The sequence below is a fragment of the Gekko japonicus genome, unplaced genomic scaffold (assembly GCF_001447785.1).
Source record: "Gekko japonicus isolate JY-2015 unplaced genomic scaffold, Gekko_japonicus_V1.1 scaffold1186, whole genome shotgun sequence".
Lineage (NCBI taxonomy): Eukaryota > Metazoa > Chordata > Lepidosauria > Squamata > Gekkonidae > Gekko > Gekko japonicus.
This window is the reverse complement of record NW_015164221.1, coordinates 285,330-300,079: the sequence shown is the minus strand read 5'-3', so window position 1 is coordinate 300,079 and position 14,750 is coordinate 285,330. Positions and strand designations below refer to the sequence as shown.

Genomic DNA, 14,750 nt, shown 5'->3' with positions numbered 1-14,750 from the left:
AGTCCTTTCACCATCTTCTAAATGGCTTACGAGAACAGCCCTATAATAATTTCTTGGAGGACCTCTATGCAATTGCCAGCTTGTGTTAAGTTTAATTGCAACAGCGTGTTTGGCAGACAGCCTTCACAACCTCCTACGCCTGTCACAAGGACGACCAGAAACATCTGGTTGTCCTGTGTGACCCAACAGTCAGACCACGGCCCTTCGATATCAGTATCGTGGACACGTGGCAAAAGTGCTACAGATCAAGACTGGTACTCCTACACACTGCAGCAGGAACCAGTCCAAAGGCATGCTGGAATATTAAACGAAGCCAACAGTGTGGCAATATCTGCTGTAACCACAACCGCTGCACGTATGCAGAATGACTGTAATTAAGAGTAATCACCTTTTCCATGAAAACAAACAGGCACATGTCGGGAAGCCAGCCACTTCCGTGACTGAATTACCACTCGCCTGCTTTATTTGCGCCAGCCTCCCACTGAACTCACTCTACAACTTTTGTTCCACATCCTGCATTAACAGCCGCTTCAGAACAACCTAACGCCACCCAGACCCTTGAGGATTTTACTCAAAAGGCAGCAGACTACTATGAGAGGCTTAATTATTAGTGTGTTATGGTTATACCCTGTTTCCCTGAAAATAAGACCTACCCAAAAAATAAGCCCTAGCAGGATTTCTATGCATTTGTGGTATAAGCCCTACCCCGATAAGACCTAGTGATGAAAGTTATGACGATGTTCCAGAAGATGACTTAACTGTATTTGAATAAATGTAGATTGTTGTATTATACTTAATAAAAATAAGACATCCCCTGAAAATAAGCCCTAGTGTGTCTTCTTGAGAAAAAATAAATATAAGACAATATCTTATTTTCGGGGAAACACGGTATTCTATTATATTGTATTATGTTAATATTGCTACCGTCATGTTACAGTTATGACATAAAATATTGAACTGAACACCTGGGGGGGGGGCAGAAGACAAAAATAAGACCATTAACTAACAAGCCAAATAGACCTTAACTGCTTTTACCTGTGAAAAGGTGTGGGAATTTAATAGGCAATATGACTGCCTCTTTAAGCGCTTCCTTTGCTCCCTCTAAGCCAGCCACATCGCTCCAGTTGACATTTGGCCGCTCCATGACGATGGCGCCTGTGAAAGAAGACGGTTGAGGGTTGAGAAAGATCCACTCCTCCTTAGACGTGAAAATGAGAACACGTTGGGGGGTGGGGGGGGGCACAGGCTGTGTCTTGCCAGAGCTCCATATCTGCTGACTCCCATGACTCTCTAGCTGTGATTGGAAGAGTCCCACTCAAATGCTCCTGGGCAGCCTTGACCTGGATAGTCCAGGCAAACTCGATCTCGTCAGATCTCAGAAGCTAAGCAGGGTCGACTGTGGTTAGTGCTTAGATGGGAGACCTCCTTGGTATAGCAAGTCGGGAGAAGAGAGGCAGGCTTTATTCAGCCACCTCTCTGAATATCCTCCAGGCACACAGTAGGGGTCAGTCACCAGAGGTCAACATGACTTCCAGGTGCAGACACACACAGAAAATACTAAAAAAATCCCCCCCCCCAAAAAAAATACACCAAATGCTCCTGGGTGGACTAGCCTTGGTCCTATGCAGTATGACTGTGACATACCACTCGGGGCATCCTGCTTATTGGGGAGACTGTTTCTCCTTTAAAACACACTCTTGTGTACATGAACTTGGTAGATTTCTGCTGCCACCAGGAATTAAAAAATCCAAATCTCTCAATTCTGGTAGAATGACCCAGGGTCTGGGCACTTCAGAAGACTATGTGGCCCTAAGGAAGGACTGTTCTGATTTCTGGGATAAGTTTAAACAAATAATGATTTATTTATAAAAGAACAAAATAGGTTTCTGGGTATTTCTGAACTGTTATTGAAGAAAGGAACTTGTAAATATAACTGGCAAAGCTTGGCATCAAACACAGTCTCTCAAACACCAAAACTCCACTCTGACAGCCTTAGACACACAGTCTAAGCTCTCTCTCTTATCTATAGCCACACAGGCGAAACTCTTTGTTTTAGGCACACAAGATAAACCATTTGTCTTATCCACACAGGATAGACTCAACTTGCTTCTTCTGCCATACAGACTCTCTCACAAAACTCTCCACACTTGTTTCTCCCAAGACACACACACACACAGTAACCTAGTAGAGACATCTCTCTTCCCACACTCTGTCATCAGCCAATCACATCACACTGATCTCCCTCTATCATTCTCCTTACATTACTGCAGTCACACTAAACATTTAAAGAAACACACACACCAGAACATGAAATAAATACACCATTTGACTAGCATGATAATTAAGAGATTGATCTTTTCACACCATTCTATAGAGTGCTTTCAGTCCAAAAACTGTTACATTCATTTTAAGCTGTTCTGTGCCCTGTGTTTTTATGCCGTGGCTAAGCTTTTGCTTACTTTTTTTTAACTGCCTCATGCAGGCTCCCTGGAGAACAGCCATAAAAGTTCTCAAAAGAACGAGAAATGGACAAATGAGAAAAGAGATCTCTACTGATTTCTAACTCGCATAAGTCCTATCCGTATTACAGTCTGGACAGCTAACCATTCCTGTTTACAAAGGAAGGGCCTCTACATGCACTTGGATTTTGCAAAATGCAGGCTTGCGTCTAAAGTGATGAAGCTACACAGCATTGCCAACAGATATACTAATATGACCCAAATGCAGACATGTGCTGCAACATTTCATCTAATAAACGATAATGCCCGCATTTCTTTTTGTTACGTTAAAAAAATTGACAAAGAATGGATTAGCGGTGAGCTCAAACAGGGAATATTTTCTGTGAAAGAGCCTTCTGAGCCCAGCAAGGTGATCTTTCATGAACAGAGGTGGGAGAGAAAGGAATGCATATCCACATCAACAAGCCAACTAGATGATCCTCCCTGCCTTTCCACATAGATGATTCTACTGCTTCTAACAGCGAGAGAGGGATTGCAGAGGCAATTGTTGCATTGCTGACGCAACTGGGCCATGCTCTTCCAAGCTTCTTTCATTACCAAGAAGCAACAAAGATGTCCTTATGGCAGGTTGTCTTATTGCCTTTGCAGTGGGTATGTCTCCATACACCCTGCCCCCACCCCCCATCCAGCATAAGAACATAAGAGATGCCGATGTTGGATCAGGCCAAAGGCCCATCCAGTTCAACACTCTGTATCACACAGTGGCCAGAAATACCAGGTGCCATCAGGAGGTCCACCAGTGGGGCCAGGACATTAGAAGCCCTCCCACTGTTGACCCCCCCCCCCCAAGCACCAAGATGACAGAGCATCACTTGCCCCAGAGCCCCTATCTATACCTTGTGGCTAATAGCCACTGATGGACCTCTGCTCCATATGCCTATCTAATTCCCTTTTGAAGCCGTCCGTGCTTGTAGCCGCCACCACTTCCTGTGGCAGTTAATTCCATGTGTTAATCACTCTTTGGGTGAAGAAGTACTTCTTCTTCACTTCAATACAGCTTCCTTTATTCTGTGTGATGTACCCAGACAAATCTGACCAGTCATCTTGCTTACTGTGATCAGCAGGAGCGGCAGGGGGGGGCGGGGCCCCCCGCGGGGGGGGGGGGGGGAGAGCACAAAAACAGCAGGAGAAGCAAAACACTGGCCTGCCTCCCACCCACCCCAAATTATTCTGTTTTTGTTTCAGAGGAGCTCAGCACACACCCTCTGAAAACTACCTTTTCATCTCCAAGGCTTTACAGGACTAAATTCGGCCCAGCTATCATTTTGATAATATGCTCTGTTCATAGGGTGCAGCATAACAAGCATTTTTTTAAAAACCCTCCAGATAATGTTACTTTCTAGACCCCCATATGTGATGTTCAGCCTGATCGTCTGAGAGAACGACTCTGGTAAAGACACAAAGAGCTTGACGTGAAACTACCTTGTAGTTGGTTCTGCAACTTCTTTTTCTCAGGGTCATCTGACTCTCCTTCCCCATCACTGTCGTTCCTAATTTGGAATCAAAGTTCATGAAATACAAAGAACGGGAAAAGTCTCAGCACCACAGATATGGACTGTAAAAAGCAGAAACGTCATATATTTGTACCAAATGCACACAGTAAAACAAAAGTCCTTGGAGCCCCTCTCTTCAACGTGCTGAGTAAGGCAAGTTTGATTGACGCTGAACTGCAGGCTGTGGAAGGTCAGTAGTTCAGCAGTTCGAGACCCGGGTTGCCGCATGACGGAGTGAGCTCCCGTCTCTGGCCCCAGCTCTTGCCAACCTAGCAGTTCGAAAGCAAGAAATTGCAAGTAGATAAATAAGTACCACTTTGGTGGGAAGGTAACAGCGTTCCGCGCGCCTCGGTGTCTAGTCATGCCGGCCACATGACCACGGAAACGTCTTCGGACAGCGCTGGCTCTTCGGCTTGGAAACGGAGATGAGCACCGCATCCCTAGAGTCGGATTCGACTGGCTTTCGAGCAAGGGAACCTTTACCTTTACTGAGTAAGTATTCCGATGCTTACAGCTAAGAAAGCTCCTGCTACAGGGATGAAGATCTTAATTTTGGACCATTCATACCACGGTCATCTCCCGCATAGACTACTGTAATGCGCTTGATGTAGGGTTGCCCCGAAGGCTCCCCAGAAATTACAGGCAGTCCAGAAAGCAGCGACAACACTGCTGACAGACTCTTCTTGGAGAGATCTTGCCTTGAAACAGCTGAACTCTGGCTGTCGACTGAGTTCTGGGTCAAATTCAAAGTGCTGGTGATCACCTTTAAAGCCCTAAACAGTCTAGGATCTTCACGGCTGGCAGACCACCTCTTCAGACGTGTCCCCGCCACCCGGAATATGTGTTGTTCAACCCACAACCTGCTTATGGTGCCTGGCCCCTGGGATGTTTGCCTGGCATCTACCAGGATGAGGGCCTTCTTTGTGGTGGCCCCCTCCTGGTGGAACCAGCTGTCAGATGTTATGCAGGCAGTGTTCCCTCTAAGCTGAGTTAGTGTGAGCTAGCTCACGGTTTTTCAGCCTCCGGCTCACACATTCTTGCCTTCGCTCAGGAAGGATGGCTCCAGAGCAAACTAATTTATGCAGTAGCCAAATCGCTCGCTCACAACTTTAATGCCAGCAGCTCACCAAGTAGAATTTTTGCTCACAAGACTCCACAGCTTAGAGGGAGTGTTGCCTGCAGGACTTATCTAAGTTCCGCAGGGCCTGCAAACCAGAGCTCTTCCATTTAGCTTTTCGTTAGTCAAGTTTGTTTATGTGGGCTGCCTTTTAGTTTAGTTATTATGTTTTTAATGATTGTCTGTTAATATTTTAGTTAGCCACTTTGAGACTGCTTGGCAGCAAGAGGTGGCATATGAATTTAATAATATGAAACCTTGGGCATTCGTGGAGGGGAGGAACCTTGAATTCGAGAGCACCCCTTATTCTCATCATAACAAAAGGCGAGTGGGCTGTACCCATTCTGAAATACAGCCGCCCTGAAATCTAATCTGTCCCCAGAATGAATGACAGATGTCATCTTCAAATAAATGTGGCACAGCCCATCAGTTTATCATGGTGGGCCTGCAAGTATCATACCAGGTTGAGAATTGTTCCTGGGACATAATGCCTGAACAGATCCCTGAGCAATGTAAAGAAAAGTGTTGATGAAACAGCAACGTATCTGGAAGTGTCAGGAAAAACCATAATCACCATCAGTCCTGAGAACACAATACAGAATGTAAGTTAAAGCCAGAACACACCAAAAAGTATGCCTTACCCTAAGACGAATCTTTCAAGTAATGTTCTATCGCCACTCAAGGCGCTGAAATAGGTAAGCAAATTGGGAAAATGCTGGAATAAGTGAAATTAACATACCCCTTCTCATCAGCTGGACCAGATTCTTTCACTGGCTTTGGAGCCGCCTTTTCTTTCTTTTTCAAATACTCCTTCAGCTTTTCTGCTCTGTCCAGATACTCAGTACACTTTGCTCTGATACTTTGTTTTGCTTTGTCGCCCTGTGCCTCATCTGGGAATGAGAAAATCATGAGTTGCATCTTTTCTTTCTTTAAAAAAAAGCCTCAAAAATTGTACCTGTTGTCTAATCGTCGTTGTCTAGTGCATCAACAGGTAGTGCATCAATGGGCAGACGATTCAAAAGCGGTCGAACACTCAAATCCCGTACCTTGGTTTAAATCACACCTAGAAACCATTTGGGGTACGACTAACCAGCCATTCAAGCAAAGAAAAGAGGAAAGGTGCCCCCCCCCCAACAAAGATTTCCAGATCGCACTTGCCAAGAGAGTAGATAAAAGATTGCACACAAAGAAAACAAGGAGGTCTGACCCACTTTCACAGCTGGGAGCCGGGCAGAGGGATCTACAAAGCTTTCTGTCTAATGTAGTAATACAGTTTTAAGATAAGGTCTCCCTCGAAACACAATTTTTATTCTATCTCATTTTGACCCAGCCCTCCCCCCAGGGAGCTCAGGGCACCATGCATTATACACCTTCTCTTCTATTTCCGCATTCAGAGCTATTCTGTGAGATAGGGTTAGAGCAACTGATCCAAAACCACGCGGTGAATGTCATCCTTGAGTGGTTCTTCCTGGTCTCAGTCCTCCAACATGCTAACCATGATTGTTGTTGTTCAGTCGCACAGTCGAGTCCGACTCTTCGCGACCCCATGGACCAGATCACACCAGGCCCTCCTGTCTTCCGCCGTCCTCTGAAGTTGGCTCAATTTCATGTTCGTTGCATCTATGACACTATCTAACCATATCATCCTTTGCCGTCCCCGTCTTCTTTGACCTTCAATCTTTCCCAGCATCAGGGTCTTCTCCAGGGAGTGCTCCCTTCTCATTGGGTGGCCAAAGTATTTGAGCTTCAGTTTCATTATCTGGCCTTCCAGGGAACAGTCAGGGTTGATTTCTTTTAGGATGGACTGATTTGATCTTCTTGCAGTCCAAGGGACTCTCAAGAGTCTTCTCCAGCACCATGATACGAGTTCTTAAATTCTACAGGTTTGCTTCAACTAAGCATTCTGAGAATTTCTATAATCTGAAAGTCAGAACGGTAGAGGTCTCCTGCTCCTAGCAGAAATCTTTAGTCTTTCATCATAGCAAGACTTTGGTCGACACATGGATTTCTTGCACAAACCTACAGAATTATAGAGTTTTATTAAAGCCCTGAATACATCAACGCCACAATGTCTTATTTGAGCCCCAGGAGAGGGTTCGAGAGCGTAGGATGTGGGAGCCTTACTGGACAGCTAAAAGCCTGGCCACTGCCTACCTGGGGGGGACCTCCTGGGAATTCTACACAGGTCAGCTCTAGCTCCACGAAGGAAGGGCGATATAAATGAACAACCAACATTTTATTCATTTATTTAAAACATTTTTATATTGCCTTATCTCCCTGGACGTGAGGTGGCATTAACGACCAAGAACATTAAGATTATTAACCAACCAAATAAAGCTTTTCATATTTAGTACAGCGATTCTTACATTTGACAACATGGAGGAAATACTGCACAGCATGCTGATACAAGTGGAGGGCTTCCTCGAAGTTGCCTGCTTTGTCCTCTTGCGCTGCTTTGCTAGCAATGTCTATAGCTTTCTGTAAAAAAAACAACACAAAGCAAAAATGGGGATGAGGGTAAACCTGCATTGGATAAAACTTCTAGTATATCTCAATTCCAAAAAGCACCACCCTATGGTAACCAAATTCATGTGGGTCCAACAGTGATGAAAACAGATCCAAAACTCCTAGACATCTATGGATATTGGAATCTAAGCCAGCCTCCCCTCTAAGACTGACCAGCTGCTTTAGCCAATCCATTGTAAAGTCCCATCTCTGCTGCCAAAGGCTAATGCTACCAATCAGAAAATTACCAGACTATCAGTCCCTCCCGCCAAGCAACTATTAACGACCTTAAAGTACCCTGACAAACAGTTGGTCCTGTCCAAACATGCTTTCTTTTGTTTTAATTTTTTAAAAAGTTTGGTAAGGTAGTCCAATGTGGAATGGGAGGGAATGACTGATTCTGATGTAAACCCCAGGGGTCCAACATCCCAGATGCTGTAGGGGGAAATCTTGAGCCATATTAAAGTTTAGGGGATTTTGTAGTAATTTCACCTTTAAAAAAACATTGCCCGTGTTACATGATATACATGCATCCCGTGCTACTGTGGAGATGGTGGAGCAAAGCTGCTGGTCATCTTTCTCAATGGCTTGTAAGCATTAGTAGTGTTTCAACTGCTGTGTGTATATAAAATAAGTATGGCAGATATCCCTTTAAAAAAGGCCGTAAAATTATTATTTTTTTTTTAAAAAATGAGGTATAGGAAGCTTTAAAAGTCAGGGAATTAGTGATCCAGGACAAGTGGGTACTAAAAGCACAAACTACGTAATAAACCATTATAGAGAAGCTATAGAAATGTCCATCTATGGTCTGAGGCTGCACAAGAAACCCTTTTATTCTTCCAAATATAAAAATAACACATCCATTCAGGGACTGGAAAAATAATAAATCACTCTACTGATGTCCCATCAAATTAAACCAAATTACTATAATAATGAGAAAACACGAGAACAAATCACTACAGCTGACAGACTATAATTAATTGGTGAGTTGGGTTGGAACAGTGCTACACAATGTTTTTTTTTTCCTAGTTATATGTCTTGTAAGGAAATTTAAAAACTTGATGTAAACAGTGGACGTGTACAAGCAAAATTACATGTGGCCCTCGGTGAGAATCTGCAGGCAGAAGAGAATTTTGCAAGACTGACCCCCACAGTATACAAGATGTTCTGAGGGAGGCCTGAGAAACTAATGACGTACACATGATTGCAAAAAGGGGAAGGAGTCATGGGTAACACAGACAGATGTGAAATTTCTGGAAATTCTGAAGCCACAGAGAAAAAAATTACAGAAATGTTGGGGAAAACAGAAATATATGCAGAATTTATAGGCCTATCACTTCTTTTAGTGGTGTAAACAACATACAATGCATTATTTATAACTTAACTATCTGACATATAACTTAACATTTCGCTCTCCAGGCCTTCCCTCTGTAGCCATGCATGCAGAGGTTTGGGCTGTAGTGGGCATGGCCAACTCTGAAGCCAGCCAGAACTCCGTTCCTGTGCATTCTACAAGGGTTAGAGGAATACTCTGGGTTACATAGCCAGAGTGAAGAAAATGAGCTTTCCCATGGTATTAGAATTTGAGTGGGGCACTAAAACTGGGAGGATGCAAGGTAAAATCCCCATCTAGCTTTCTGGCTATCTTGGATCAGTCATACTCTCTCAGACTAGCCTACCTCTCAGGGTTGGAAATCCAAACAAAACATCCGTGACAAAAATAACGAAGAGTCAATAATGATATATATGCAAAATAGTTTACGATAATAATTATATGATTCTGTGGGAAACTCTCTTCTTTTATCGCTCACATGCAATGACTTTTGCACAATAAAAATATCCATTTCACAAGGATTGCTTTATCTGAGTGTGTAGTAATTACAATTCTTATCAATTTCCACTTATCAACTCTTGAAATAAACATTCCACGTTGACTCTCTGATATCAGAACCCAAGGTCTTCAGCAGAGGTCATTTCGGGGGGGAACGCGGAGGAACGCAGTTCCCCCGGGTGAGGTGCAGGGGGCGGGGCACATGATGAAGCCCCGCCCCCTGCTTCCAGCCGCCCCGCTTCCAGCCCTCATTCAGCCAGGAGGAGGCAGGAGAAGAGGGAAAGTTGTTTCCTCCTCGCCTCTCCCCACCCCTGCCCGCACTCCCGCTGGCCTTGCAGGTCCACCGCCGGGCCCCTTATGTCAGGGGGTGTGGCATATGCTAATGAGTTATGCTAATGAGTTCCCCTAGCTCTTTTTCTACGAAATGACCCCTGGTCTTCAGAGAGAACAGGTCTACCCACCCTTTCCACTATGTTGATAGACCTGGCCTCCGGAGAACAGGTCTCGCTGACACAGTCCACTATATTGGTAGACCTGGCCTTGGACTGCCACCCCGCACTGAGCCTTAGAAAACATACCAGCACTTAGGAGGGAAAACCTCTTGCAGTCTACTTTGGGGTTTTGTTTAGTGAAATATGACAAATTTACAGGTCAAGTATAACAGAGGTGGAACAATCAATGCCAGAACCCTGCCTAACCTAACAAACAGAAAGTTGCTTAAATGTCATCAACCTGCCCAAACTACGTATTTATTCATATAATTATATCCCACTTTCCCCTGTGACTCAAGGCAGCTTACAAATCATACTGAAAGGTGTGCAAAAAACAATATCATTTTTTTCAGTTCCATTATAGCCAATGGGGACCATTATAGTCAGTGGGCCCCACAGGCTATAATGGAGAACTGATCCAACCCCCAAGTTTAAAAAAGATTGGACCTGGGGGTCCAATTCTATAGACACCAGAAGGAGATGCCCCCATTCTCCATCATTTCCAATGCCTCAGTGTGAGCAGAAGCTTAAAATCCCTGAGCTGTAACTAAAATTCTGTGCACCAGCACCCCCTAGCCAACGCAGTGGTGAAAAGGCAGACTTTACTTTAGAGATTATTAGGAAAGTGATGGAACATAAAATGGCCAATATATCATGTCCCTGTTTAGAGCTATGGTGCGGCCTTGTTTGGAACACTATGCACAGTTCTGGTTATCATCTCTCAAAAAGGACATCACAAAGGTGGGGAAAATACAGAAGACAGCAACCAAAATGATGTTAGTTGGAGCACCTTCTCTACGACAAAAGGCTGAAGAGTCCGGGACTTTTCAGTTCAGAAAAGAGATGACTAAGGGGGACATGAGAGAGGCTTATAAAATTATGCATGGGGTGGACAGTTGACAAAGAAAACTTTTATCTCTCTCCCAAACCATTAGAACTCGAGGGCATCCAAGGAAGCTGATTGGCAGTAAGATTCAGGACAGACAAAAGGAAATACCTCTTTACACAGCGAGTGTTTAAAATGTGGAACTCGCTGCCAGAGGATGTAGTGACGGCCACAGGAATAAACAGCTTTAAATGGGGATTAGACAGATTCATGGAGGATAAGGCTATCAATGGCTACTAGTCATAGCAACTAAAGGGAACCTCCCCGTTCAGAAGCCATCAACTTCTGAATCACAGTGCCAGGAGGCAACATCAGGGAAACGCCTCAGCCTCTATGCCCTGTTGTTGGCCCTCCAGAAGACCTGGTTGGCCACTGTGTGAGACAGGATGCTGGACTAGATGGACCTTTGGTCTGATCCACTGGCAGGGCTCTTCTTACATTCTAATGATCATCTTTTTGGCTTCATCAGGAAGCTACACTCTTCTGAGCTCCTTAGGTCCGTGCGAGAACTTTTCTTCACTGTCCCCGAGTAGCTTACTTGACTTCAACTAGGAGCAATGTGTTATTGGCTGCCATTTCATTGTTATGGCACAACTGCTACCATCAGGCCTCAATTTTCAGTTGATATTTCTCCCTGATCTCAACTTGACGTGCACCCAAATTCTTTTCTTGAAGTCACAATCCTGCATAAGTGTCCCACCCATTAAGACTGGAAGTAGTTATTGGTATTTTAAATTAATTATGGCCTTCTCACTAATAATGAGCATTGTCAGAACTCTTAAGAATGGATACACTGACTTGCTGGATCAGTGTCCATCTAGTTCAGCACTACACACATGAAGAAGAAGAAGAGATTGGATTTATACCCCGCCCTTCACTACCCAAAGGAGTCTCAGAGCAGCTTACAAACTCCTTTCCCTCCCCCTCCCCACAACAGACACCCCGTAAGGTAGGTGAGGCTGAGTGACAGAAACTGCTCTTTTTCAAGGACAGCTCTTATCAGAACTACAGCTTGCCCAAGGTCTTCCAGCAGGTGCAAGTGGAGGAGTAGGGAATCAAACCCGGTTCTCCCAGATTAGAGTCTGTGCACTTAACCACTACACCAAACTGGCAAACTGAAGCTACCTTATGCCGTGTTAGAATAACAGGGCTATCGAGGTCAGTATTGTCTACCGACTGGCAACAGCTCTCCAGGGTTGGAAGAAAAACTCTCTCATATCACCTGCAACCTGATCTGTTTGACTGGAGCTGCCAGGGACCAAACCTGGGACATTCTGCACACAAATCAAATCCTCCACCACTGAGCCAGTTACAGAGTACTCTGTAATAGTACTCACCCAAGATGCTTCTAAGAATCTCACAAAAAGAATACAGTATTACTAGCCCCCATCCCCTAGTGTAAAAAGAGAACAAATGTTTCCCCATCATGCCTTAAGCACTTGCTTCCCATCCTTCATCTAGTCTGTTGGAAAATGCCAGGGGAACACAAGAAGTCTGCGTTCCCTAATGTGGCTGTTGCACCACTGTTTGGTGTGGTTGCCAAAGTGCAGGCCAGGACTGGCTGAGGTTGGAGCAGCCTCTCCTCCCTCCTCCACCTAGCCCACGTCATGAGGTTGCAGAAGAGGATAAAACAGGAGAACCTGACCTGAGCACTGTGGAGTAAGGATAGGACAGAGATCCGGTGCCCTGAACTCTTCTAAGGAAGAGCAGAATAAAAATGTATGTCATTTTTCTTAACGTAAAGGAGCCAGTGTGGTGTAGTGGTTAAAGGGTTGGACTATAATCTTGGGGTTCCTGGTGCAAATCCCCACTTGGGCCATGGAAGCAGGGATGCCAGCCTCCAGGCAGGACCTGGGGATACCCCGGGATGACAACTCATCTCCAGGCTACAGAGATCAGCTCCCCTGAAGAGAATGGCTGCACTGGAGCCTGGACTCCATGGCAACGCACCCCACTGAAGGCCCTCCCCTCACCGCCCCAGGCTCCACTCCCAAATCTCCAGGGGCTTCCCAACCTGGAGCTGGTCACCCTACCCCTTCCACACACCTGTGGCCGGGAGGGGCCTGGCGAACCTACGTGGGAACCTGCCGGACAACTTTGGGCTCGTCACACTCTCTCACCCTGACCTACCTCAGAGGGTTGTTGTGAGGATAAAACGGAGAAGAGAAGGTGGTAAGCGGTTTTCGAGCCCACAACAGGGAGAAAGACGAGTAAATAAAGGTTATTATACTTAAGAGTTATTATACTTAAGGCCAAGCGCCGAAGAATAGATTCTTTTGAGCTATGGTGCTGGAGAAGACCCTTGAGAGTCCCTTGGACTGCAAGGAGATCAAATCAGTCAATCCTAAAAGAAATCAACCCTGACTGTTCCCTGGAAGGCCAGATAATGAAACTGAAGCTCAAATACTTTGGCCACCCAATGAGAAGGGAGCACTCACTGGAGAAGACCCTGATGCTGGGAAAGATTGAAGGTCAAAGAAGATGGGGACAGCAAAGGATGAGATGGTTGGACAGTGTCATAGATGCAACGAACATGAAGTTCAGCCAACTTCAGAGGACGGCGGAAGACAGGAGGGCCTGGCGGGAGATGATCCATGGGGTCGCGAACAATGGTCCCTCTAAGCTGTGGAGTCTTGTGTGCAAAAATTCTACTTTGTGAGCAACTGGCATTAAAGCTGTGAGCCAGCGATCTGGCAACCATATAAATTAGTTTGATCTGGAGCCCTCCTTCCTGAGCGGAGACAAAAATCTGTGAGCTGGAGGCTAAAAAACTGTGAGCTGGCTCACACTCACTCAGCTTAGAGGGAACACTGGACTCGCGAAGAGTCGGACTCGACTGAACAGCAACAAAATACTTTAGAGCTCTCCTAAGCTTCTGACAGGGTGGGTGCCTGGGCCTGCCTAACCTTCTTCCCGGAAGCGACCGAAGCCTCAGATCTCGGGGCAGCGAATTCCAGAGCTAACCGCCCACCTGCAGGTTAGACGTGGCCGCCATGATGGGCGGGGGCTGAAGCGGGACCAGGAAGCTGGGGAGCGACGTCTCTGAGGCGGCCGCCCGGCCACGCGGAGGAAAGAGTCGTGACTGAAAGAAAGCCGGCCGCCCTCAGCCCTAGAGCGGTCGGGGGGATCCGAAGAGGGGGGGGGGAAAGGACCAGGCCTGGAGCTACTTCCGCAAAAGGATCTCAGCCGCCGGTGGGAACGAAACCAAACACTCCTTCCGCTTCCGGCCGGGCGCTGATGGCGTCACGCGCGGCGCAGCGAAAAACGCTCGGGCGGGGGAGCAGGAAGAAGGGAGCGGATGTGACGTCGGGGGAGGACGCGGGAGAAGCGGGTGGTTGACCCGATCTGTTGCGCGTGCGTAGATGCCGTCCTGTGATCGGAGCCGATGATGCCCACCTCTGGACCTTTTGCTCGTAAAGCGTTGGGGGTTATGACGCGCAGGGATGGGAGGAAGGGTTATGTGCGCGTGCGCCGTATGAGAGTCGCCCCCCCCCTTGGGAGCTCCTTCGTTACTTATCTAGTGTAATAAATAAACGAGTGGCTGGTGTCTGTCAGTTGTTTTCCTTGTAACAGTGGAAGAAATCACGTTACCTAACAGTAATAATAGGAATGTCATCTTATAATTGTTTCGTTGTGATTAATTTTGATATAGGACAATCAAAAAAAGGACAAACAGATTAAAAAACAGTTTTTATTCGAGAGCTATTATTGCTTTAAATGCTGTATGAATTGGAATTTGGGTGACATTGGTGGTTAAGTTGCAATGTGAACCCTAATGGTTGTGTGAGTGTATGTGAGTATGCTTGTAGATCACCGAATGATTGCACCTTAATTTCGTTGTACTATGTACAATGACAATAAAGTATATTATTATTATTATTATTTTGGTCACATCATACACCACGGTT

The 14,750-nt window shown here is 45.7% G+C and overlaps 1 protein-coding gene across 1 annotated transcript in view; it reads right to left on the bottom strand.

Annotated features, from left to right (window-relative positions):
* VPS4B (vacuolar protein sorting 4 homolog B (S. cerevisiae)) overlaps positions 1 to 14,141 on the bottom strand; it is a 37,531-nt gene extending 23,390 nt beyond the window's left edge. The window contains exons 1-5 of the mRNA XM_015408538.1: positions 13,814 to 14,141; positions 7,496 to 7,607; positions 5,869 to 6,019; positions 3,942 to 4,009; positions 1,036 to 1,155 (exon numbers count right to left, since the gene is read on the bottom strand). Of these exons, the coding sequence (XP_015264024.1) occupies positions 1,036 to 1,155; positions 3,942 to 4,009; positions 5,869 to 6,019; positions 7,496 to 7,607; positions 13,814 to 13,837 (475 nt within the window). The 5' untranslated portion in view covers positions 13,838 to 14,141. The remainder of the gene's footprint in view (positions 1 to 1,035; positions 1,156 to 3,941; positions 4,010 to 5,868; positions 6,020 to 7,495; positions 7,608 to 13,813) is intronic.
* Between the last annotated feature and the right edge of the window lie 609 nt (positions 14,142 to 14,750).